At 39.6% G+C, this 26,771-nt stretch overlaps 1 protein-coding gene across 2 annotated transcripts in view; it reads left to right on the forward strand.

The window, feature by feature from the left end:
• The window catches only part of LOC149318655 (adhesion G protein-coupled receptor A3-like), a 480,532-nt gene extending 454,050 nt beyond the window's left edge, over window positions 1–26,482 (forward strand). For both annotated transcript variants that reach the window (XM_089510223.1, XM_089510222.1), the window contains 2 exons: window positions 16,176–16,277; window positions 21,999–26,482. In XM_089510223.1, the coding sequence (XP_089366349.1) occupies window positions 16,176–16,277; window positions 21,999–23,223 (1,327 nt within the window). In that variant the 3' untranslated portion in view covers window positions 23,224–26,482. The remainder of the gene's footprint in view (window positions 1–16,175; window positions 16,278–21,998) is intronic.
• The last annotated feature ends 289 nt before the right edge of the window (window positions 26,483–26,771 follow it).

Raw genomic sequence — 26,771 nt, forward strand, 5'->3', positions numbered from 1 at the left:
ACTCCATCTCTCCACTACACTACTTCAAAAGCAAAATCTGTGGTAATATATTAGAAGATAAAAGACTACACACTTAATACTCCCACTGGATGCACCATCAGCGTCTGAAGCTCAATATGTCCAAGACTGATCTTCTTGTTTTCCCTCCTAAGCCCACCCTTCACTATTCCTTTTCTATCTCCGTCAATAACGTCTCTATCCAGCCGGTCCAGGAAGCCCGTAGTCTTGGTTTCATCTTTGACTCCTCTTTGTCATTTATCCCCCAGATTCAGACTACAGCCAAAGTCTGTAGATTTTTTCTCTATAATATTGCCAAAATCCGTCCATATCTCTTTATACCGCAAAAACACTGGTCCATGCCCTAGTGGTCTCACGACTAGACTACTGTAACCTCCTCTTGGCAGGGCTTCCCCTCTCTCATCTCCGCCCATTAATTTCTGTTCAGCATTCAGCTGCACGCATTATTTCACTCGCTCGCCGTTATGATCATGTCTCCCCTCTGTTGTCCTCCCTTCACTGGCTCCCTCTTCCTTTCCGCATCAGGTACAAACTTTTGCTACTCACCTTTAAAGCCCTGCATGGGCTGGCCCCTCTGTATTTAACCGATCTTCTCTCTCCCTACATCCCTACTCGCACTCTCCGCTCTGGTAGCCAAAGTCTCCTCTCTCAACCCAGGAATTTCTCTGCCCCATCCTGGATCCGTCCCTTCTCTCTTGCTGCCCCTCATTCCTGGAACCTTCTTCCTCTGCATGCATGGCTCATCACTTCCCTAACCGGTTTTATGGCTGAGCTGAAAACCATATTGTTTAGGGAAGCGTTCTCAGGGAATTTGTGATTATCATCTGGCTGTCTGATAATGTTTGATGTGGTGTGATGTGCTTGTATATTTGATGTTTTTAATTTGTCTTTTCTTTTCTACATGGTAATTTTATCTACTCCTCTATTTAATTGTTATTATCTTAGAGTGTACGCCTTGGGCAGGCTTTTATATACTCCTTAATTTTACCGACTTTGTACAGTGCTGTGTATAATTACAGCGCTCTAGAAATAAAGTTTAATAATAATAATAATAATAATAATAATAGAAAATGCAAAAATATTGTATGTATCTCTGCCAAACTTGATGTGTAGAAAATCAGGCATCAGGCACAGTTAGGGGAAGGACAGGTTACATCTCCCATTCATTGTCATTCAGTTTCCTTAAATATGAAAACCAATGCAAACACAATATATATTTAAAAGTCCCCCCTTTGTGTTCAATGTAGCTTACTCCCAAGTAAGTATGCATAGGATAGATGGCATGCAGTCTTCATTATTCATGGAAGGGTTCAACTACAATAGCTATCTTAATAATTTATTTGTGTGTGTGTGCGCGCGTGCTTGATCATTTAGTACGTTTCTGATCAATAATTTCTAATAAGGCTCAACTACATAGCAATCTCTGTGGTCCAGTTTGCCTGATTAATTAAGGGGGGAGGGGGGGTCAACATAATTTTAGTGAGGGAACTTAAATCTCCTTGTCCTCCCCAATTCCAGGTTCCATGGTTTTAGTGTCCAGGTAAGGGCCTTCACTTCAAAATTGACCACTACAATTTACTGGGGCAGGTTAAGTGGTTTGGATGCTATTCCAAGATTAATGTAAGTAGGATCAGAGGGCTGAACATTTTGTCATAGCAGTGCAAGTCTTCTACAGTTCTTTGTAGGTGAACTAGCAGCTCAAAAGAAGTTGATGCATTACCAGCACAATTTTAAAAGAAACAAAATTGAGATGTTTTAGGAAAGAGCCAGAAGAATGAGTCCATTTTCCTCCTTTTCAGTAAACAGACAGACAGGGAGACGACATCATACTGAAGACAAACCGTATAGAGATGAGACCCACTCACATCCATATGGTTTTACAATCCTCACTGAACTGACTTCTTCCTTCCCTGGCATGTTTTTGCAATAACATATCCAAATTATACTGTTTACTTCTGTTGGCCTTCTAAAGCTCCTGGAGGCTGTGTCTCTCATGTGGGGTGTTTAGCAATGTTAGGACTCCTGAAGGAGGCACCCCACCACAGTCAATGGGATATGGAAGCAACTTGTAACTTGCTTCTGTTGAGAGTTAAAGATACTAAGGAATTAGTTTTATTTTTCTTAGTAAAGGTTTGGTGTAGTGTAGTGATTTGAGTGTTAGACTACAGATCTGGATCTTGAATCTCAACCTGGTCATGGAAACCCACTGGGTGGCTTGAGCAAGTTACATTCTCTGAGGCTCAAAGGAAAGCAAAGGCAAACCATCTCTAAACAAATCTTGCCAAGAAAACTACTTGATAGGTTTGCTTTAGAGTCACCATAAGTTGAAAACAACATGAAATCACACAACAAAAAAAGGTTCAGTCACCATTGTATCATTTTATGATTGGAATGGCTGTTCCTTGGAAAATGTTGCTGAATATAAATTGTTATGATACAGTTTCAATAAAAGATTTTTTAAAATGAATATAAATTGTAAGTTGTGTAAAATCCTCAAGTTGCAACAAACCAGGTCATCTAATCCAACTCCTTGCTGAGTATTGCAAACTTGAAGCTTGGCAAGACTCTACAATTTCCCTAGGCAGGTGGCTCAATTTATAAATAATAGTATCTGTTTGTGTGTTTGCTTATCTCTTTTGTACTGGCAACCTGTTGAGGATTTTCTCTAAAGACCGTCTTGAACTTTAAAATTACATTGAGATTTAACTGACTGTGTGTGTTTGTGTGAGTGTGTGTACAGACACACACAAAGAGATATACATATCCACATATTTCAGATGTACTCATGTGTAAGTCTTGATATTTTAGTCAAAAAATTGACTCAAAAAACCTGGGTCGACTTCCCTACAGGTCACTGTTAAGTACTGCATTTTTATACTGTATCTTTTTTTTTAATGGAACCATCCCCTTTTCTGAGTAGAGTGGTGAAAAGCAAGAGCTTAGTCTGTTGCAGGAACACCTAAAAGAAGCAGTGACCCCCTCAACTCTCTCTGCTTTCTGACTTTTTTGAATGCCTTGGTGGGAAAATGGTGGTAGTGGAAGCTCTTTGATGCTTCCTCTCAAAGAATGCTGAGAGAAATCAGGCTTTTAAGGATTTGAGTAAGGCATTTGTGTATGCTTGTCAGCTTTTATGGGTTAAAATCAGTTATAACATTAAAGTTAAAGGCTCTAATCACTGCTAATATAGGACCGTGCCGTATTGCCCCCTGGAACATGATGGGGGCGTGATGAAAGGGCACTGGATGAGAACAGAATAGGTGCTATCACCCAGTCTGTCGCACAGCAGAATACCACTGCTACCGGAAGTTCCCATTGCGTTCCAGATCCGTCCCAGAGGAGGCAATTTTCAGGAACTGTTTAGAAGCGTTCCTGAAAATTGCCTCCTCTGAGATGGATCCGGAACGCGATGGGAACTTCTGGTAGTGGCGGCATTCTGCTGTGTGACAGAATGCGTGATAGCACCTATTCTGTTCTCATTCCGCTCCCTTTCATCATGCCCCCATCACATCTCAGGGGGCAATACGGCAAGGTCCATAGTCACCACTTTCTTTGCTTTGCCTTTTCATCCTTTGTGACGCATGTGTGGTTTTTTAAGCCTCCCTCACCATAATCGTCTCCCCCACACTTTGCACAGCCATGATTTACCATAGTTCCCTCTTCACCCATCCAGCCTTTAGGGCGAACACATTTATGCCTGCTGGAATTTTGTAAATTCTTTGGAATCATTTTGCTTTGCTTTGTCCTTTATATCCTTAAGTATAACCCTTGATTTATTCATTGATCATATCAAAATTCATAATTTTGGCCTCAAACCTTGCCCTTTTCTTTTACATGAGACCGACTTATAATTGAGTATATACAGTATATATGAAGGAATGTCAGACTGCACTCTCAGTCAAGTGGTTATACAGTCGGTCCTCCTTATACACGGATTTGCCATGCGCGGATTTGAGCATACGCGCATGGCAAATCCGGAAGTTGTCCCCAATGGCGGCGCGCATGCACGTGTGCCGCCATTGGGGACAACGGGACTTGAGCATACGCGGATTTTGGTATACGCGGGGGGGTCCGGAACGGATCCCCCGCATATACCAAGGACGCACTGTAAAACGCTTCATCAATCCTAATGTTTGGAGTGGGATATGGTAAGAATATACCCAGTTGTTGTTTTTCCTGAGTGGCCAAAGTAATTGAAAACCTGCTGAAACAGCTGCAAATTAATGGAAGACAAAAGCAATAGTATTTCTGACCTCAGAAGGAAATTTTTTAAAATAAACATTTCTGTTCAGTTTCCATTTGTTTGGCAGTGGGAAATTTAGTCTATATAATGCTCTCTGGCAACCCTCCTAAAACATTCATAGATCTGGATAGTTAAGATTGTCGGGATTAATTCTTGTTGTTTCCCTCTGAGAACTGTCAAGCAGGAGAATTGGCAGCTGAATGCAGAATTATTGGTCTCCATATCAGCTCCTCCACCCTTCTGTTGATAGTTGGAAAAGATTTTCTAAGGCAGAATTCGGGACAGAGGGGACAGGTTCCTTATGAAGAATTAAATATTATTTCTTGGAATTCCTTGAAACAAAATATGGAAGATTCTGAATTCTTGTAGAGCTTGATAATACTGTCCCCCTCCCCTTTTACACAGTGGTAGTTTTGGGGAGTAATTAATGTTTCATCAGGGGTCTCAATTCAGATATATGTTTGATTCACCTCAGTGTGTAAGATAAGAATAAGGATTGTTGAACCATTATAATTATTACCAGAGTCAGTATCATTCATTATCATTATCACTAGACCTCACATTATTGTCACTGTAGCTGATACAATAATCTATTTTTCTCTGCTGAGTGCCCATGATGTACTGGGAAAGATCTACAGTAATCACTTGTTTTATATTATTTTAAATGCATGCTGTACCCTTGGTTCAGAAAAAACTTGAGTGGCTTTCCAGCCGAGGTAAAAATTATAACAGTAAAAATACAATTACAATAAAATATAATTGCAAATAATAAAAACCATAAAGAAAATACAGTTGCAGATAATAAAAACCATAAATGATACATCCATATAAAACAGCAAAAGGCAAGTGACACTGTATAAATTAATGCAGCAACAGTTTAGATGAGGAGAACAAGCAAAAAAGGAAATAAAATAACCAAAGAAATCCTCATCCTGCAATGCCAGCTCTAGAAAGCAACTTCTTGCCTTGGCATCTGAAAGAGTTCAGTGGTGAGAGAGTAATTGGGCCATACTGGAGTACGTGTTCTCTATCACTGTCCTACCACTGGAAATAATTTGTCCCCATAAGTACCTGATGTATTTCAGCCTATAAAGAAATCCAGAGCAGAGTCTCAAATGTCAGATGAAACACTCTTGTATGAACATGTACAGAAAGGTTATGGATAGGTTCATTTTGTCAGATCTCTAGCAGTCTTTTATACTTCAGCAGTGAAGTTAAATGAAGTGAATCAGATATGTAAGAATGGGCTTAATGAAAGGATATTTTCCAGGGAATTCTTCATGATGATATGACATCTCAGTCTAGAATGCTCCATGATAAAGCTACTTTAGTTGAGTTCTCCCAGTGCAAAAATATGCATTTAGCAAGCTGTTTTTCTTTGTGATTCCTTCAGTTAGACATTTACTATAGCAAGGTGGACCAAGAGTGGGAATTGTGTCCAAAATGCCCGCCATGACAACATGGTGCACATGTTTTATCGTTATTTCATTGAAGATAGTTTTACAGCTAACTGGTTTTACACTGCCTCGTTCTTAAATTTAATAACTATTTAATATTTTTTAATGTTTTAAACTTTTGTAATTATAATATTTATTGTTTTAAATCAATGTTATTGTAAGCCATCCTGAGATTTTTAGATAAAAGGGCTGAATATAAATAATTTAATTAATACATAAATGGTCTTTTGAAGTATCACTTGTTTGGTGGTATCAGAATTACATTTATAGCTAGTATCTCACGAGTTTGCTTCAGATGTAGTAGCAGCTTGTTACCTACTGTCAGCCCTGGATGAGGCAATACCCCATAGAATTTTGCTGTTTACACTGAAGAAACAGAGACGAAAATCAGAGCCAATTTGGGACACATTCACAATACAGAATTATAGTGCTAATATTCCACTTTTAACTGTCATGACTGCATCCTCTGCAATCTTTGGATTTGTGCTATGGTGAGTGGGTCTGACTCATGGCAACTCTCTGGATGAGACATCTCCAAGCCCCTGCTATCCTCCACTGTTCTGCGTAAACCCTGTAGATGCATGGCCATGACCTTCCTAGTTGAGTCTAGTCATTTTGTCTATGGTCTTCCTCGCTTTCTACTGTCCTCCCTGCTTCCATCTCTTTTCAAGTGAGTCATGCCTTCTCATGATGTGGTCAAAGTACAACAGCCTCAGTTTTGTCATCTGAGTTCTGTTTGATCTATTTGAGGACCCATTTGTTTGTCTCTTTGGCTGTCCACAGGAGGGAATGGCCTTTTGAATTTTCAGCCTGAGAACTCTAGTGCTTTCAACCAGTCCCAGGATTCCATAGGATGTAACAATGACAGTTAAAGTGGATTAATGATGTTATGATTGTATAGTCTGAAATAACTCCTTTGCTGACATGTTCATGCCACCTGGGATTTAGGGTTAACTCTGTATAATATAAACCCCCACAGCACTACAATTATTTGTACCTATGGGTCTTGCACTCCTTTTAGCAGCATATTTTGGCTTGTACCATAAATTGTGTGACAGTACACGGGAAGGCAGTCCTCTAGGTATGCAAGTCCTGCAATATTAGGATTTTACTGCTGAGAGACAACATGGGAGCCTGGCAAAAAAGAGGTAGTAGCTTAAGAAAGCAGAAAAGAGATGGAAGTACATGAAAAACAAGGAATCTGAAGATATGATGGATGGTGATGACATGTAGTTGAAGATAAGAGTGGGCCAATAAAAACACCGTTTCTCATAAACTATGTGTTTAGGCAACTCTATGTGCTATTAGCAAAGAGCCGGTAAGTAAATGAGATTTGGTGGCTCTGTAGGTTTAAACTATAGAGCTACAGGCACATAGGATTGGCAGGACTTGTGTATCTCTAGATCTAGAGGTTTGGGATTTGCATGGAATTCAACATTGTACCAAGACTGGCTTCCCCCATCACTTCAACAGTTATGCAGCCGTTTTGATATTGGAGAGGTAGTATAGAAAATAAATTAGTTAAAGATTTCCCATACCTTGGATCAAACATTGTTCAGAATGGAGACTGCAGTTAAGAAATAAGAAGAAGACAAGGAATGGGAAGGGCAGCTATAAAAATTAAACAAGATCCTAATTGTAAAGATATAAAACTGAACACTAGAGTTAGGATAGTCCAAGCCATTGTATTCTCCATCACCATTTACAGATGTGAGAGCTGGACAGTGAAGAAAGGAGATACCTGTAAAAGGAAAATCAACTCATTTGAGATGTGTTGCTGGAGGAGTGCTGAGGATACTGTGGATGGCCAAAACGACAAACAAATGGGTCCTAGAACAGATCAAACCCGAACTCTTCCTGAGAGCCAAGATGACTAAATTGAGGCTCTCATACTTTGGCCACATCATGAGAAGACATGACTTATTAGAAAAGACAGTAATGCTAGGAAAGGTGGAAAGTAGCAGAAAGAGAGGAAGGGCACACACTAGATGGATAGACACAATCAAGAAGGCCATGGTCCTCAGCCTGCAGGACCCTTGAGGACAAGGGGACTTAGGGTGTGTCTTGCTCATGGGGTAAGAAACTTGAATTTGCATATATTAATGTGAACCAACCATCCAGTTCTCCTACAGAGGGCTGTATTAATGCTGTAATATCTGCATAATTCTCGGTTTTTGAAAGAGCTGGTATTCATATTTGAATATGACATTTAGGAAAGATTTCTTCTAGCTTCCTTCTGCTAGAGGGAAAGCAAAACCCTTGTGAGCCTGCAAAAAGCTACAGGGGACATTTTGTTAAATGTCTTGCTGCCTCCATTTAAAACAATGAAGCAGCACCTGAGGCTTGAAGAAAGCACATGGTTCCACTTTGAGAATCTAAGGATTATCATTGAGTCCAAGTAAGCCTGGAGCAATCTATCTAAAATATCACATGTGAATAAAAGCTTTTTGTAAAGTGATTGCTAGACTCAATTTATTTTATTTCTTGTGTAGTTTTAAAATATGTATTGGCTTGCAGGACTTAATAGTGCACTCTATAGGCAAAATCAAAAACAAGAGGTCTGTCAGCCTATTACTATTTTTAATTGAATATATCCTTTTGGAGGAGATATTTTGGTTCAGCAGAAACAACATTAATATAGCATGGATCAAGAATTCTAGATTTAGGGAGATGGAATGAAGAGAGCTCAGTAGCATGAAGGATATTCTGTGATTTCATTGGCAATAGCAAACACTAAAGGTTTTAGAACACTAAAAGTTCAACAAAGCTTCTTGAACCTCAATGATGAGACTCATGTTAAGTCCCCAGCATCTTCAGGGAGAACATAGACAAGACTGACTTTGAAAACTTAGAAAACTTTAGCACATCATTATGGGCAGTACAGACCTTGACAGACCAATGGTTTGACTCTGTATAAGGCAACATTCTATATGTGTTTCTAATAAACATGAGAAAAGGCAAATAGAGACACTGAGGAGCACCTGACAGACCTTTGCACTGCACCATTATTTCCTCCTACCACAAGGACTGTCCTGTCTTCACACTGTGCCAAGAGTTCAGAAGCCAAAGGAGCAAGCAGAATCCAATATCAAATAGTCCAGGGCCCGAAGCCATAAATTCTACACACAGTCTACAGCAGCAGATAACAAGGTCAAGAACCAGTCCAGGATTGTAAATCTCAGAGTCAGGTCTTACTGTAAATGCAGGCATCAGAAAGAAATTCAGCTTGTTTTCAGCAACTGCAAGGGAAAATGCCTTATAAAGCATGCTGTCTCAGCCATACCCTACTAGCAGACTGTCTTTCAGGAGGGCATTCCCTATCTCTCACTTCACCTGTTGGGGAAGGACTAGGTCTGATCCAGATGCTGCAGCCTTTCTTGTGGTGTTATCTCTCCTACCTCCTCCTCCTATGTATTGCTCAAGTGGCTGTCAGCTAGAGCAGGAGAAGGGCACAGCTGTGGTAAATCAGCTTCCTCTTCAGAAGACAGACTCTTAAGGGGAGGCATGATGGGTGGGTCTGCTTTGAAGCCAAATTCTCAAGCGAGGGCACAACAAGGACCATGTGCAGTGGAATTATAAAAGGATATTCTAGGATTCTTCAGTGTACTGGACAGAGAGGATGGGGGAGAATGCCCTGCCCCAGTACACAATATATTTAAAATGGTTCTGAAGTAGTACTATGCCGTTTCTTTCCACTATGAGAAGTACATGCTGCTGTTCTACTATCTGTTTCCCTCTTTCCATACTTGCAGTTGGTGTCTTCCTTATAGGTGGGGGCAGGAAATCTGTTAGGGGTTTCAGTCTGCTGAAGTCTATTCCCATATTCAGCACCTTGACTATCTCTGTTAAAGATAAGACAAAACCCCAGAGCAGTTTCACTAGCTCACTGGCATGGAATCCACCGATGTCCACTGTTTCAATAAGGACAGAAATTTCAGTATGTACTATATATACTCATGTATATATATTTATTGTTTTTATGTATAGCACTGCAAATCTACAACGATATGTATGTATGTAATGTATAAGTCTAGAAATTTTGGTCAAAAAACTGACTCCAAAAACCTGGATCAACTTATCCACAGGTCAATGTAAGTCCTGTACTTTAACTCTTATTTAAAAAGAGGATCCATTCCCTTGTAAAAGGCAAGAGTCTAATCTGTCCTGGAAGTCTTTAGTATGAATAGTTATGTCTGCTGGAATTTTATAAGTTCTTTAGCATTGTTTTCCTTTGCTTCATCCTTTAGATACTTTACTAAGTGCCCCTAAATTTTACCCTCGACTTAGCCATGGGTCATATCAAAATCCATGATTTTGGCCCCAAAACCTGCCCTCGACTTATACATGAGGTCGGCTTATAGTCGAGTATATATGGTAAAACATTTTTAAGCCAGATACTGTCAAAACCACAGAGATCCACATTTATGTTTTGTGAACATTTGTTGTTATTTAACTGGCAATGCAGTAAGAACAACTTATAGCATGTTGGAAAAATGGTCTGTCGCTTGGAGGGCCCCTGTCTCATAGTGATTGAGTAATTGGTGGCTTCATTTTCATTCTGCATAGGGAAAAATGGCAATATGTCTGCTTCATGACTGAGCAGAGTCCTCCCCAGCATTGTGTAGACAGGCTAGATCTGTCCTATGACAAACACTTGTAGTTTTTGTCTTATACAAAAGTTTAGACTGACAACCTAATTGTGTTTTAACGTAGTGATTGCAATGACCAGAAGCGAATTTGTGAAAGGTTGTCCGGTTTAAAACATCCATTGTATTGATCTGATACACCAAGGCAATTTTTGGATTTGTATTGAATTATCTTACTTCATTTTAGGTATCTCTTGATCAAACTCTGTTTGTTTATAGAGCAATAACACTGGGAAACAAATGGGAGCTATTACAAGAGCTCTAATGTGTCGTTATTGAGCTTCCATTCTTGTCATTTGGGATGTGTAGGAGAAATGTCAGTGAGATTGCATTTTAAATAAGAATGCACCCTGAATGAATTCTTGAACATAGTATTCTGCCATATAATTACTTATGTACAATGCACAACTCATTTTTAATTTTGTTTCACCATAATAGAGATGCACACACATTTGTTTGGATTTTTCAGGCTGCATCCTAGGGCCCTTCTCATCCAGTTAACCCCTACCTTAGCCACTTTTATTGCTGTATCTTCATGGCCTGTCTTTATGTTTCAGTATCCTATTTCAGATTTCTCCATAGATGTTACACTGAATTTTCCAGTTCATAGTTTTGATCCTTTCCATATTACTTGGGCTACAGGAGCTTTACTTCTAGATAAACATGTTCAGAATTGTGCTGTACATTATTGTCTTTTCTGTCCCTCTGCTCTTCCTTCCATCTGTCTTTGCAGAATTTTATTTTATTTTGCTGAAACTTAATAGTCTGAGTTCACATTTGCCTGTATGAACCAGCTGATGTGTTATTCACAGCAGTAATGATCTGGGATTTAGCTAAATTGTTTCACGTTTTCCTTACCTGTTATATTTTCCTATAAGTAAGCTCTTTCCTTCATAATATTTTTCCTTTATTTTGTATCCCTTTAAGTACATCATTTTTCAAACATTGAGGGTTTCTCTTTTCAGCATATATCAGAGTTATTGTTGTGTGTGTGGGAGGGGTGCTTGCTCTATCCCTTAAGAAGTCTGATAGTACAGTGAAGAATCATTTGTACAGCCTGTCATCTCCAGACAGTATTTTAATTTTCTTTTGCCAGTGAGATAGGGCAGATAGTGTGCTGGGCTGGATATCAATGCAGTGTACTCCAGGTACATTGGAAGCATTGACTTCATTCTTTGTCATTTCTAGGATGTATTTTCTCATGTGTAGCAAGGGAAAGAAAAGGCTTCATGTGCGGCTGTGTTGCTCAGTGCTTTCTAACTCATCTGGCAAGCAATAATATCTGGGACAGCATATGACCTCCAAATATGATAGAGTGTACTGTTAACTTGAGGCATATTCAAGCCAAGGTAGAGAAATAACACTTCATTTTGTTAGTTTGAATTCTTGTCTTGCCCTTTCAAAGCCCTTCAAAGGGTTTGGGAAAAGGGAAATAGTGAAAAATAACATTAAATGTGAATAATGATAAAAATATCTTTTAATTACAGTTATGCCCACCCTTTGAGCTGAATCCCAGATCAAAGAAAAGCATTTTATAGCTCTGTTGAGAGATAGACACATACTTTGCTGGATGTCTAGAAGAACAATGTTTCTAGAATTGTGGGGTTGTCAGTGCTTAGTTACAGCATTGTAAGTTGGCACAGTCGGAAATCTGCCAGAGGCCATACAGCAGATAAAAAAAATGAAAGGACTTCTTCACAAAGTAAATAGCTGTAACAATGGAATTTATGTTGACAAGATTTGACATTGATTATCTGTTTGGATGGCTTTAAAGAAGACTGGGTGGAATTCATGGAGGATGAGGCAATGGATAGCTACTGGTCATAATAGCTATATGCTGCCTCTATGATGAAAGGCAGAATGGTGTATCATCATACTGCATTCATAACTGGCTGTGGTCTTCCCAAAAAGAGCTGAACATTCCTCCTGCATAAGATGGGAGGAGAAGAGGTGTTGCAGCACATCATCTTTGTTACCTCCCTGCTTAACTGAGCCAGCAGTACTAACAATATTCCTGGGGACCCTTCACAATGCCTGTCCTTAGGACCCTTCATCTCACCTATTGGACATGCCAGCCCTGGACATTTCATTCATTACTATGGGAAGGGGAGGCTGAACTAGCCTTTGGCCTTATCTTGGAGGGCAAAGTGGGCAAAGTATGTCTCAAGGGTTGCCTGTGCCCCCTCCCCAAATAATAACAACAACAACAACTCTCAAGAATCTCCAGACTGACCATTTCCAGACTAAAAAAGAGGGTGACTCGCTGCCTCTGGAAGACTCCAGCTGCAAAAATTTACTTTTAAAATAAGTTTCAAATCCTCCTTGTAGTGTTAGACATTTTTATATATGATCTTCTGACCACTTTAGGTCTTTTGTTTTATTTTATTTTTTATTTTTTGGTTTTTGATAGCCTATGTGCTACTACCTGAGGGCCCTGGGTCATCAAAGTGGCCTCAAGATCAGGCGTAGTTGCTCATTTCTGCAGTAGGGTGTTTGGTTTTTGGCTTCATCTCCCAAGCTGCCATTTTGCAGCTGGCTCCAGTTATTGGGCCTCATGTTTCTAGTTTAAAACAACTGTGTAAATCCTACAGCCAAAAGTATACTTATACCTGCTCTAAACCTATCCTTCCATCCCTTAAATTCTCCCTATCTGCTTCGGATTCAGAGGCTTTTGAGAACAGTGAAATATACCTCCAAAATAATATTGAAAAGGGAGATCAAATTGGTCCTATTCTCAGACCTTTTTTCTGGAGAGGTAAAGCTCCACCACCAGTGCTAGTCTGATTATGACTTAAGCTACAATTATTAATGATTCAGCAGCTGCTAGTGTTGCCTGACTGGAAACTGGAGAAGGCTCTTGTACATTTAATGGTTGTGCAAATGAGTGACTTTCACCAGGTAAAACCTTTTACCTAGTTGTGTGACTAGCAATACCTGCTGAAATTCCCTTTTGTGTACAACTGTTAGAGAGGTACAGGAACCTCCTCCTGTTTTCAAATTGGCAACCTTAATAGCTGCAGAAGCAGTAGTGCCATAGTGGCAGGGATAATAACTCTGAGGAGCATCTGCTACCTGTTTCTTCTCAGAGCTTAGAAAAGTTACTTGTTAAGAATATAGTTCCCAGAATCCTCAAACCAGCAAAGTATTCACAGTGGTTGGTATTCTGGCTCTGTTACTAAGATGGCGAAATCTGAAGTTATTATTTCTAACTACTCTGAGAACTATAACAGTTTAACAGTTGTATTATATTGTAAAATATTGTTTTGAACATTTAAAAAAATGAAAAATTATCACTGGGTCTATATCTGTTTGAAAATTCCACAGGCCTCTGGCCAAACTAAGCTTAGAAAAGCTGTGTAATACTGTATATTGGGTTTCTAGGTACAGAAATAGGTCCAGAGCAATTTGTGTTATGTCAGGCTTTTCCTGGAAAGTGCTTTGGGGAACAGAATTTAATTCAATTGCCAATTGAAAAATATTTCTCAACTACTTTATACTGGTTTTGAGCGAACTACATCAGAATGGGTGTTCTTATGTTTTCAAAAATACATTTTCTGGGAAACTGATTTAGCTTAATGACAGACGGGAGTAATGATTCGCTGCTTAATTATGGCAGTTATTAATATACATTTCATACACTTGGATAAGTCTGATTTGCAGAATTAAATAAGTGCTATTTAGCCAGTTAAGTGTGTGATGTCATGCACTTCATTATTTACTTGCATGCAAGTTGCAAATAAATAATGAGACAGAAATGTGTGTGAGAGAGAGAGAGAGGAAGAAGACTAAGTACAACTTAGCAACTGATCAGTTCCCCTCAACCCTTGTCAGAACAGCAGCTTTGTGAAAACCTGTTGTTTGTGGTCACAGACTCAGTGATGAGCTTGTGCTTGTAAAATAATCTTGAAATGATTTCTCTCTAAAGATAAATCATTTCAAAAAATGATTTCATAAGCTGTTCATTGATTACCTAAACCAGTGATTTCCAAACTTTGATCCTGCAGATATTTTGGATTTCATCTCCCACAATTGCTGACAGTTGGCTATGCTGGCCAGGGTTTATGGGAGACAAAGTCCAAAATGCCTGGAAGAACTAAGTTTGGGAACCACTTACCTAAACTCTTTTTCTTCCTCTCAAAATTATACTGCCAATTTGTGATGTTAAATTGCTTTGGGGATCATGGCCAGCTCCAGTGTCAGCATTTTGACTAGCTGCCAAGTCCTGGCTGCCAGGCCTTGATCCTTCCTTTCATCTCCTGTCCTTGTGCTTTGGTGTTGCCCCTTTAATTTCCTTCTCACTCCAAGATATTGTGAGAGGAAAATAAAACAAGGGGTCACTAAGCCAGTTGCTGCTGGCTCTGACTTTTGAGGATAAAGTGGTGGTGATGGCAAGCAACTAACCAAAGGCTGGCCATGGATTTGGAAGCAGACATTGGTTCTGACACAACTTTTCTCTATATTATCTGGTTATATGATAGGACTACATACCACAAAGAATCTCTCTTTTTAGCAAAATAAGTCTTGTGTACTGATATCTAGAGAGCAACACCCACGGCCAACTTAAGTTCAATATCACACCACACTATTATAGTGTTATTGTTCCAATGTAAATGCTGTGGCTGCTTCCTGTGGAATTCTGGAGTTTGTAGTTTAGTGAGACCTCAGAGCTAAGGGCCAGTGTGGTGTAAGGTTTGAGCATTGGACTAGGACACTGCGGGACCAGAATTCAGTTCCCAGCTTAGCTATGAAAACCACTAGGATACTTTGGGTAAGTCACATGCTATCAGCCTCTGGAGAAAGCAATGACAAACCTTCTCTGAACAAATCTTGCCAAGGAAGTCCCATTATAGCTTCACCTTAGGGTCGCTATAAGTTGAAAAAGACTTAAAGGCATACAACAACACAACTGTGTAGTGTTACACTGAGCTGTAATTATTGGCGTCTGAAGAGTTTCAGCATTCTCATCTCAGGTACTAGCATGAAGACAGATAACATGTGCTTTAAATCAAAAGAATGGCTTACCTGGAACATGGGAAATGTTCTTAACCATATGATCTGTATATTTCTGAAGCCTTGGGTGAAATGCATGGTGTTTTTTATGCCTAGGCAGGGGTATACTGGGGGAAGGCATTCCCCACCCAAATAAGAATTCTGCCCTCTCAAATGAAATTTTCCTTCCCAAATTCTTAGCACAGCAGAGAGAGGGAGAGAATGCCTAAAATGTATTTCTAAATGTTCAGCTACTATGCGAGAAATCTGAGAATTGAAGGAAAATGTAGAGATTTTTTTTCAGAGGAGCAGTGCCCCCCTTTAGCTACATCTGTTTGTGAGGAGAAGAGTCTTAGTATCTGCTATATATTCCCTTTGGGGTCGTGGCCTATTTCCTGCCTCACTACCACTCCTTCTTTTTGGCTTCTCCACATTTGGAACATAGACAGCGGTGCTCCTTCATAATCTTCACAGGCCTCAGAACAGAAGGAAAGGCATGGAAATTCATGTAGGATGAAGTTCTCCTACCTCCCCCACCACACACACCAGAACTGGGATTCAGGGCAACTTATAAATTAATGCTGAACCCCTTTTCTGATATCAGAAGGGCATTACTAACTCCATGTTGCCCCATAGCTGCCATTTCTGACTCTTGGCATTGCATCATTAATGCCCATTTGTTTCTAATTGCAATAGGCATGTAAAAGACTTACTGGACATTATGCTCTCATGGGTAGCTGTTCCGAGTATGAATTATCATTTTTACAAAGAATACAATTTACCTGAAGGCAAGCAAATTAACCTATCAATTTTGTATTTTAACAGGTTTTATCTGATTAGTGGAGGAGTTCCTTTTATTATCTGTGGAATTACAGCAGCAACCAACATAAATAATTATGGGATAAAAAGCTACGCAGGAGCCCAATTGTAAGTATATCCATAATGTTTTCCAGCTATCCTGTACCATCACTATTTCCTCTAACAACAGACTAAAGTGGCTTGGTGCCTAGTGGTTTTGAAACAAAAGAGGGCCACTCCAAAATAAGGCAGTGGTTCTTACATTCTTTGGAGATGCCCAAGATATGCAATAGTGTGTAAAGTGGTAAAGAAAAAGAAAACTGTTGAAGAACCAAAAAGACCCATCGAGTACTATAGGTCCTGGGACTAATAAAATATTGATGGTCTGTAATAAGATATAAAAAAAAATTAGGGGATCCAAATGGAGGGCACTTGAGATGCAAAATATTAGGGTGTCAGTTGAGTGAATGGAAATGGAGAACAGAAATTTGTCAGCTCAAGTCTGAACAATTTATTGGGAGTATCCTGGAGGAGGGATTGGTTAAAGGCAAAATTAGCACATGCGATTAATCTATTATCCTAGCACATTGCTGAAAGATGTTTTGAGAGGAATGAAAGAAGAATCACTGTAGGGCAATGGCATCAATAGGGAGATGCAAGGAGTGTGGACTGCATCAAGTGACACCTCCAAAAGGGGGTGACACCTGGTCGGGCCCTCCTCCCTCTTTCTCCAAGTGCCATGGCTCACTTGGATGAGGGAGCCAAGATACCAGAGAAGGAGGGGTGAGTGTGCACATGAGCACCTCTCCCATCTTTTCCAGTGTTGTGGCTCACCCATCAAGTACTGTACTATAGGTCCTGGGACTAATAAAATATTGATGATCTGTAATAAGATAGAAAAAGATTTAGGGGATCCAAATGGAGGGCACTTGAGATGCAAAGTATTAGGCTGTCAGTTGAGTGAATGGGAATGGAGAACGGAAATTTGTGAGCTGAAGTCTGAACAATTTATTGGTTAAAGCACCAGAAAAGTGGGGGTGAGCATGTGAGCACCTCTCCTGCCTTCTCCAGTGCTGTGGCTGGCTCAGACAAGTGGGCAAGGCAGTAGAGAGGGAGGGGTGAGTGCACACTTTCTAAAACAAAGAAGAATAAAAAGAGAACAGTATGTGTATCCAATCCTTCCTCCAAGTAACTCAGAGTAATATTACTAGCCTTGCTAACAACTACGGTATGTAAGTCTGAAGAGAGAGGATTGCCCAGTACATACACACATAGAGAGTACTGTATTCAATGGTTTGGATTTTCAATGTGAAGTCGAAGGCTTTCATGGCTGGCATCTGGTCTGGATTTTGGTTTTGTTTGTTTGCCTTTTTGCAGGCTTTCCTAAATTCAGAATATTTTTCTGAATGTCTGTTTTTTCTTCTTAAAATAGCAGCTTTGTTTGTTCTGCCCCGTTAATAATTTTTGCCCTCTTGTTGCGTGGCCACATAGTCATATTACTTAGCTACACATGTCCTGGTTTTCATCTGTGAAGTATTGGAGGGTTACACAGCATTCTGGCTATTGCATCCATGTGGCTCTACAAGAGTGATCTGTTAAGCATATACCAATCTCATAAGCTCCAGGCTGTACAGTTGAAGGATTCTGGCTTGATGTGTTCTTTTAAACTTTACATCCCTTTTTGATTCCCTTAAATATGCCCAAAGATGTTCAATCATGGCCTCAGGGACCCTTCAGAGAGCAGGCGGCTTGTTCTGGATCTGATGAGAAAAACAAAACATGGAGACTGCCAATTACAAGTTCACTTGCTAAATATAAACATTATGTTCCAAATCTAAAGCTCCAGGACTGTGCTGATCCACACAATAGAGCTCTTGCTTGCACAGGGACCCTCTACATGATATTGCATATTTCTTATCAGAGGACTAGGAGATTATCAAAGCATTGGTTTATCTGGGTACAAATGATGCTTAGAAAGGCAATATAAGAACCAGTATAGTGCTTCTCAAGCTATCTGATATGGTGGGGCAGATTTTCCCCTAATGTGCCATGGATTAGCACCATATTTATGCCATATTATTATTGTATTGACATAATTTCCTAGAAATGTGCTGCAGATGGGCAGTCTATGGCTTATGGACCTTTGCGGGTCTGGGGGCCATCACTTTGCATAGCACTGATTAGACAAGCAGTGGTTCCCACATTCTGATCCTCCAGAGGTTTTGGATTTCAACTCCGAGAGGTGCCTCCCACCTTGACCAATAGCCAGGAAGGAGCTGAAGTCCAAAAGATCTTGAAGTATTGGAGTTTGTGAACCACTGGATTAGTGTTGGGTTGGGATTCAGATGGTACGTATTGGAATGTAGTAGTAAAATTTTGTATTTTATCTATTAAGCACACCAGCAGCGCGTGATCCAACAGCTTATAGCTGAGTAATAAACGGGATACAAGGTAAAAATAAGAGTGGTGAGGAAAACCCTTTAGCAATATTCTGGCATATTCTGTGCTGCTATATTTGTAACACGGAAGGGGGAAATAAATCAGATTATGATTGGCCTTTATGATAACACTTTCAATAAATTCCTTTTTAGAAGGAGATACCAAGTAAGTGAAAAGCTTTGGCAGATTCTGCTAAACAGGGTGGGGGACCATTCTGGAAATTCTGTTATATTAAAAACATATTTATTCCAGTGCTTGTGATTAGATAATCACTTATATTCAACAGGGTATTATTTATGTTCATAAATTTGTGAGAGACTTTCCCTTTGGCACTATTGCAGAATCTATGCCCCTGTATCTTAATCATTTCAACCACAAGCAATCCATACCAGATACCACAATGTGAGCAGAAAACCAGAGAAGCAGGTAGAGTGCTTAGGAAAGAGAAAGACAGAATGCCAAACTGAGCAACTGCACAGTGGGTTGTGTGCCTTATTCATTTTTAATCATATTACTACATAAAAATGCAGATGCACTGACTTAAGTGTGTTCTTTATGGAACTTATTTTTGAAGTGGCCCATGATGAGTTTTCTCTTGAAAATAACAGCACCCTAAGAGAGAAAGTGCCACTGGGAATTGCTCCACTCTCACCTGCTATAAACTGTACAGATTTTGAAACTTTGTCAGGGATGCACGTGAAGCTGAATGTTGCTTTAATCAAACCAAACCGGGAATCTTTTGTCATTGTTTTAGATTCTGAATAAAAACACCTGAGTAGCTTGACATGCATGGGAGAAAAGAGGAACGGATTCAATTATGTTTGCTTTTCAAGGCCACTATGTGGATGATACAAACCAGAAGGGGGCAGTGCAGGAGATAATATGTGTCAGCTCTCAAATGATCTGCTACATCATTGGGTTGCTTCTGTAGCTAGCTCTAATTATTTTAATAAGTATAATAATTTTATAGAATCATACAATCTTAGAGTTGAAAGGTATCACAAGGGGCATCTAGTCCAAAGCCTGCCATGAAGGCATATACAGCTGAAGCACCTTAGAAAGACAGAATCATAGAGTTGGAAGAGACCACAAGGGCCATCCAGTCCACCCTCCTGCCATGCAGGAAGACACAATCAAAGCAACTCCAACAGATTACAATCCAGCCTTTAATTAAAAAACCTTTAAAGAAAGAGATCACACCACTCTCCGAGGGAGTGTGTCCCACTGTTGAACAGCACTTACTGTCAAGAAGTTCCCCCTAATGTTTAGGTGGAATCTCTTTTCCTTTAGCTTGCATCCATTGTTCCATGTCCTATTTTCTGGAGCAGCAGAATATGACACTTAAACAGGGCTATCATATCACCTCTTAACCATCTCTTCTCCAGGCTAAACATATCCAGCTCCCTAAGTCTCTCCTCATAAGGCATGGTTTCCAGACCTTTCACCATTTTAGCTGCCCTCCTCTGGACACCCTCCTGCTTCTCAATATCTTTTTTGAATTGTGGTGCCCAGAACTGGACACAGTATTCCAGGTGAGGTCTGACCAAAGCAGAATATAGTGCCATCCAGCCTCTGTTTAAAGACCTCCAGATATAGAGTTCACCTCCCTCTGAGGCAGTCTGTTTCTCTGTCAAGCAATTCTTACAGTAATTTGTTTTGTTTGTTCTAATCCTGTTTTCCTACAGCCAGCTCAGGGCACTGTCCATGTGGTTCTTCTCCTCCTCTTCCTCCTTATGCTGTCCTCACAACAACCCTGTGAGGTGGATTAGGCCAAGAGAGATAGGAAGGGAAGAAGGAGGGAGGGAGAGAGGGAGTTTCTTGCCCACACATAACCAGTCAGTTTCATGATGCATTGGGGAGCTGAACCTTAATCTCCCCAGCCCGAGCCCAGCCCCTTCTCTAATTGCAACACCATACTGAAACACATGTGATAAAGTCCCATGCATCTGAGGAAGTAGACTCTAGTCTACGAAAGCTCATATCACCAGCTTCTTTATTTCAGTTAGTTTCAAAGGTGCTACAAGATCCTTTTGCATAGTGATGAAGTAATGTATTATGTAAAACTAAGATACCTCCTTCTGAGGCACACACATGGATTTAAGGTTCAGTGATCCCCTTCAGTCTTCAGGTACACATCCACTCTCAAACATTGTCACAGTGTGATCCTCTACTCCACCTTAGCCTTGATCTTCTATCTACCCTACCTGAGTCTTACCTTAACCATGACATCCTCTATCCCATCTTAGTCCACCATCTGTATATAGACATTGAACAGAGAAAATCTGCCTCCCTCCTCCCCCAGCACTAAATGGACACCGATGGTGCATCCATGAGAACTAGGTCACCTGTCAGTTAGCACTGAGATGGTTGCTCATCAGCTGAGAGCTGAGAATGTTTGAGAATGGTTCTCCTTCTGCCTGATTAGCAATGTTCCTGGGTCTTTCATCTTGCTTGCTGCAATCCTTCGTTCCACCACCATTTCTTTCTTGTCCTTCCTACATCTTCAGCCTTGTGAAGTATGGGAAAAAGACATACCAAAAAACTCATTTCACACACAAACACACACACACACACACACACACAGAGAGAGAGAGAGAGAGAGAGAGTTAGAAGCAGCAAGCTACATGACCAAAGTGGCAAGATATTCTCCATTTGAACAAAGCAATTGACTAGTTAGATGTGTCACTCATAGATTCCTGCTTCTCAGGTAGCCAGCCTTTTGAAGTGTTGGGTTAAAGGTGATGTCTGAAAGGCCTCTGTAATCATATAAGACCATTGCAACCCATAAATTCCCTTCACTTTGTTATTCTATTTTGGTAATATTAGTTAAATTACTGTAAAAGCTATAGTAAGCCTGGTATAGTGGTTTGAGTATTGGACTAGGAACTCTGGGAGTTCACTCAGCCATGTAAACCCACTGGATGATCTTGGACAAGTCACACAGACTCAGACTCAGAACAGAGCAATGCCACCCCCCTCTGAACAAATATTGGCAAGAAAACCCCAGGAAAGGTTCATCTTAGGGTTAATGTAAGTTGCAAACAAATTAGAAGGCACACAACAACGAATTGAAGCCATATGTATGAAAAAATAGAAATAACAAATTTAGTAAGAAATGCATTAATATATGCCATGATTCTAATTACTATATTTTGCATGGTAATTGGCCAGATACATCCATTGACAAAAGTTTATTCATTCAAAGTTTGTGATGCCTTTACTGCAAGGGGGTGCTTGCATTTAAGCTGGTTTCAAAGATGATGAACCATTTTGGGTACTATATTCTATAGATTTGATTACCAGTGTACTAGTCTCCTTACTGTACTATTTCCTTTTAGTGGAAAGTCTGGATTTGATTTTATTTATTTGTGTTATTTAAATCTCTTGGGTTTGTTTCTTTTTCCACTCCAGCTGCTGGATGGCATGGGAACCAAGCCTTGGTGGGTTCTATGGTCCAGTTGCATTTATTATCCTGGTCACCTGCATTTATTTTCTCTGCACATATGTGCAACTGAGGCGCCACCCAGAACGCAAGTATGAATTGAAGGAAAGGACAGAAGATCAGCAGAGGCTGGCAAGCCCTGAAGTTGGTCATAGCCACATCACGGACACAGGATCTGTCTCCCAGGCTACTTGCTCAATGATCTCTTCTTCCTTGCTGGAAAACGAGCACTCCTTTAAGGCTCAGCTTCGAGCTGCTGCATTCACTTTGTTCTTGTTTATTGCCACTTGGACCTTTGGTGCCCTTGCTGTTTCCCAAGGACATTTCTTGGATATGATCTTTAGCTGCCTATATGGAGCATTTTGTGTAACCTTGGGGCTCTTCATCCTCATCCATCACTGTGCAAAACGAGATGATGTGTGGCATTGCTGGTGGTCTTGTTGCCCATCTAAAAGAAACACATATTCTGTGCAAGTTAATGTCCGGCCAAAGGTTAATGTCAATGGGGAGAGCCAGGTCCATGCTCCCTGTCTTCAGGATTCACCATGTCCTAGTAAATCTGCCGTTTTTAATCACCCAGCTGCTAGTCACTGCAAACTTACCAATCTGCAAGCTGTTCAAAATCATGTCAACTGCCTTTCACCAGTCACGCCCTGTTGTGCAAAAATGCACTGCGATCAACTCCTGGAAGATGAAGCTCACATCCATGTACACAACGAGGGGACTTTCAGACCCAACATGCACATCCACCGATGTCTGAAAAGCAGAACTAAGCCACGCTATTTCAGCCGACATCGGTCTGCAGGAGAAAGAGAGTATGCATACCATATTCCTTCCAGCATTGATGGCAGCATCCACAGCTCCCACACAGACAGTCCACACAGTACACATGATAGTCAGTCAGGCCACAGGCGGCCATGCTGTGCAAAAAATGATCCATATCCTACCCTCAGCCAGCCTGAAAGTAGCGATGCAAGTACTGTGATCTACAGTTGTGCGAAAATGCCAGAAACTGAGACAATTGTGCACCATGCAGCTCATTTTGAGATGCATCCACGGACACAGTCCTTGCCATTTAGTACAGCCAGCCACAATGGGATTTTAAAGGGGAATCTGCATGAAGCCATGGTCTACAGCTCAGACAGTACAGGAAATATCAAAACTGGCCCTTGGAAGAATGAAACTACTGTGTAGTTGATGTGCTGTGCTGCTCCTTTTGCACCTCAGACCATCTCAGACTGCAAGCCTATATACTCTTACCTGGGAGGAAGCCTAGGTGAATTCAATGGGGTTTACTTGTGAGTAGGCACGCATAGGATTGCACACTGTTGATCTTTGTTTTTCTTCTAAACTGAGTAAGATTCTACATGTTTGTGTAGTAGTACATCAGTAAATTGGACAGGTTTTCAAGTGATTGCTTTCCTAATTAGAGGCTTTAAAAAGCAGTGGCAGCCTCAAAATCATTTTTAAAGAAACGATGGGACATGTTTGGCGATGGAAATTTCAAAGCAAACCTAGGGAGCAGAATATGAGACAATATGATTTTGTTACAACACATTTTATTGATGCCCTTTCAATTTTTATTTTTTAATCTGCATCACCATCAGGCATTATACACGTATCAGCATCACAGCCTTCTTGGCTTAATTTTTTAAAAGAAAAAAATGTTGTTCTAAAATTGATTTCTAAAATTCCAGTAGCAGAAAAAGGAGGATTTCATAATCTAATACAGCTGCTTAGACCTACAAAAGTGATATTGCCTCTAAAAACCTTTTGTACCATACGGCCTGTGAAATCATATAGTGTACAGTTTCTGTTACATCTCATCTGTTGGAGGGACATAGCAAATAATGTCCCTTGTTAACATCTATGGTGCTGTATTGGTTGTATTTCTTTTTTTATTAGTATTATTATGATTTTTTGTTTGCATGACACATGTCAGAATAATACCATTTACTGTTTTCAGTGATAACATGTGTAAAATGGGGGGAACCCTATTATAAAAGCCTGTGACTGGCCATGCTGGTATTAATCTAAAGCATTTCAGACTTAGGAAAAAGGAGGGGGGAAGCACTACTGCACTAGTTTAAGTGGCACAATCCTTTGTATAAGGTTATATGATAGCTTTAATAAGGGTCCACTCTAATGTCTATAGAGCATGCACTATTCATTGTATGTGGCATTGTGCAGTATAATAGCAGCTGTCTTCATGAGTCTCACTCTTCTTTAAGTATGCCTTTTGAAACCAGTCTGCAAGCTCTCCTACCACTGTCTTCTAAAACAGAAAGAAGCACAGTTTTATCTTTGAGGACTGCAGTCAACTTAGTCATTTACTTAACAAATTAGTTAGGGTACTGTCCAACAACTGAAGTGAAGAATTGGAGGATCCATAGACTTTAATGGAAAAGAAATAATCTGTGTACCTGCTTAAGTCTTCCCTGCTGAATAGCACTGGAACTCAAAAGCACCTAACTCTGACTGGTTTGTTTGCTTACTCTGGTTTAGAGATGGAGGAAGACTGGTACATGCAATTTTCTGTGATGATAACAACAATGTAGTCCATTTGTAGTCAGCTAATGAAATGCTACACCACTTTAAGCCTGCAATTCTGAATGCCCTTTCTAGGGAGTAAGACCCAATGGGCTTTTCTTCCAAGTAAACATGCATATGATTGCACCGTAAAGAAATATAATTTTAAAAAGATTTTTATATATTTATTTATTTAATCCAGTTTTTCAGTGAATTCCCCTTCTCTCCCATGCCTTTCAGTCATCTGCCAAAACAAATGTGGGGTTGTCTTTGTACTTCTATGAAAGTCTGACCTTCAAGCAGGATTTTTAATTCATTTATTCTACTCAATGCAAGGACATTTTAGGGTCAGCAAAGTTCTCTATTCATGAGGCTTTGGGCAAAGAGATTTTTTTAAAATAGATATCCATGAACATCTGGACACAAAACACCAACTCACAGTAAAAAGTAGAATGGTAATTACTCTTATTTTTTAAATAAGTAAAAGGGTAAAAAGAGTCTTGACTATAAAATGGTTGACATAATGTGAATGGGACAATAAAAGAAACCCAAAAATGTGGTGTCAGTGAAAATAAAGAACAGTATTTCAAGTTTTAAAAAAAAACAAAAACAGAAAGAGCAAGCACAAAGTTACATGACCATTAAGAACAAATGTATAGACATATCACACAAGCTCAAGCAGAGACCTCGTACATTGCTTACAATTTGGCCAGATCTTCCTAACCAGGTACCATCCAGATGTGTCTGATTACAACTCCTTTCACCCCTCAGCCAGCAGCTGGGACAGTGTACATTAGAGTATACTGTACCAGATACATCTGGAATCCACCATGTTATGGAAAGTTTAGGCAATCCCTGGAGAGGGGTATTCTTTTTTAGAGAATTATTTTTGTCAAGGTCTATAGAGTTCAAGTCACTGTGTGCTCCTCAATCAGCATGTTATGAATCCCCCCATTTTAGGATACATAAGAATCTATTTCCTTACAGTGTACATAACAAATGATTATTATAATTTTTGGAATGTTATTTAAAAAGTGTGTCAGATGAATGTGTTCTGCAGCGTTTGCAGGTGGGAATTAGTACTGAAAGGGTTAATGCTCAGTATCTGAGTGCAAGGAATTTCCTTTGTTTTTCGGTATTTTTATAAAGTTCAAATATATATATATTGTAAATTACTGCAAATAATGTATACATTGTGTGTGTGCGTGTGTGCGTGTATGTTATGTGTGTTTTTCAAAGGTGAACAAAGCAGAATGCACTAGGTGGGTGTTGAACTTTGAACAGTATTCAGCCTTTTCATGATTGCCTCTTTTAGATGATGCAAAAAGGAAAAAAAAAGAGAATATCTTGAGCTTTATTATGTATATTGCTGTATATGCTTGAATTGTCTCAGAACTAAAATACAGTATTTTGCATTGTGTGCATAATTATTTTCTTTTTCATCATTATTTTTTCATGTATACATTGCTCATTTCACAACATCAATGCAACTATATAGGCTTAGATAGAATGTTAAATGCCACATCTCTGTGTCTCAACAATATTTATAATATTCTGTAATAGTTAAGTCCTACAAGGTCTCTAGAATTATGCAAAATAGTCCACACATATGCTGAGATCCAGGTGAAATCATCACAGTTCAGGAACACACTCATTGAAGTTGTCCTGTTTGTGTTTCTATTGCCGATGTTGTTCTGTCTGACAAAAACAACAACAAAGAACAAAGATAATTAAATGGGTGCTGCTTTCCACAAAAGAGCTGCTGTCATAAACTTCTCTTGCAAACTAACGTTCAGTATTGATACACCTTTCGTATTGTGTCCGAATATGAAGTTAGCAAATATTTCTGGGCTAATTTGGAAAACAATGTTATGCAATAATCTGTTTGCAACTTTTTTTTAGAAAATATACAGTATAATTGCAGAGTAGGAAAACATGATATTAAATAAATTGAAAACATTTTATAACATGAGATGTGACCCAAATTCCTTTTGTGTTTTTGATTCTTTGTTTTGCTTTTGCTTTATAAGTGTCAATATATATACTTTATTGTCTTTACCTAAGTTTCTCTATATTTATTCCTATTTAAATGGGCAGTGAAATTCTAGATTTCTTGCACCAGACAAAATAAGGAGCAGCCCTCTGCAATGCATACCATATATACCTGTGTACAAGTCAACCTCATGTAATAATAATAATAATAATAATAATAA

The sequence above is a fragment of the Sceloporus occidentalis genome, unplaced genomic scaffold (assembly GCF_023333645.1).
Source record: "Sceloporus occidentalis isolate IW3139 unplaced genomic scaffold, rSceOcc1.0.p SCAF_2, whole genome shotgun sequence".
Classification (NCBI taxonomy): domain Eukaryota; kingdom Metazoa; phylum Chordata; class Lepidosauria; order Squamata; family Phrynosomatidae; genus Sceloporus; species Sceloporus occidentalis.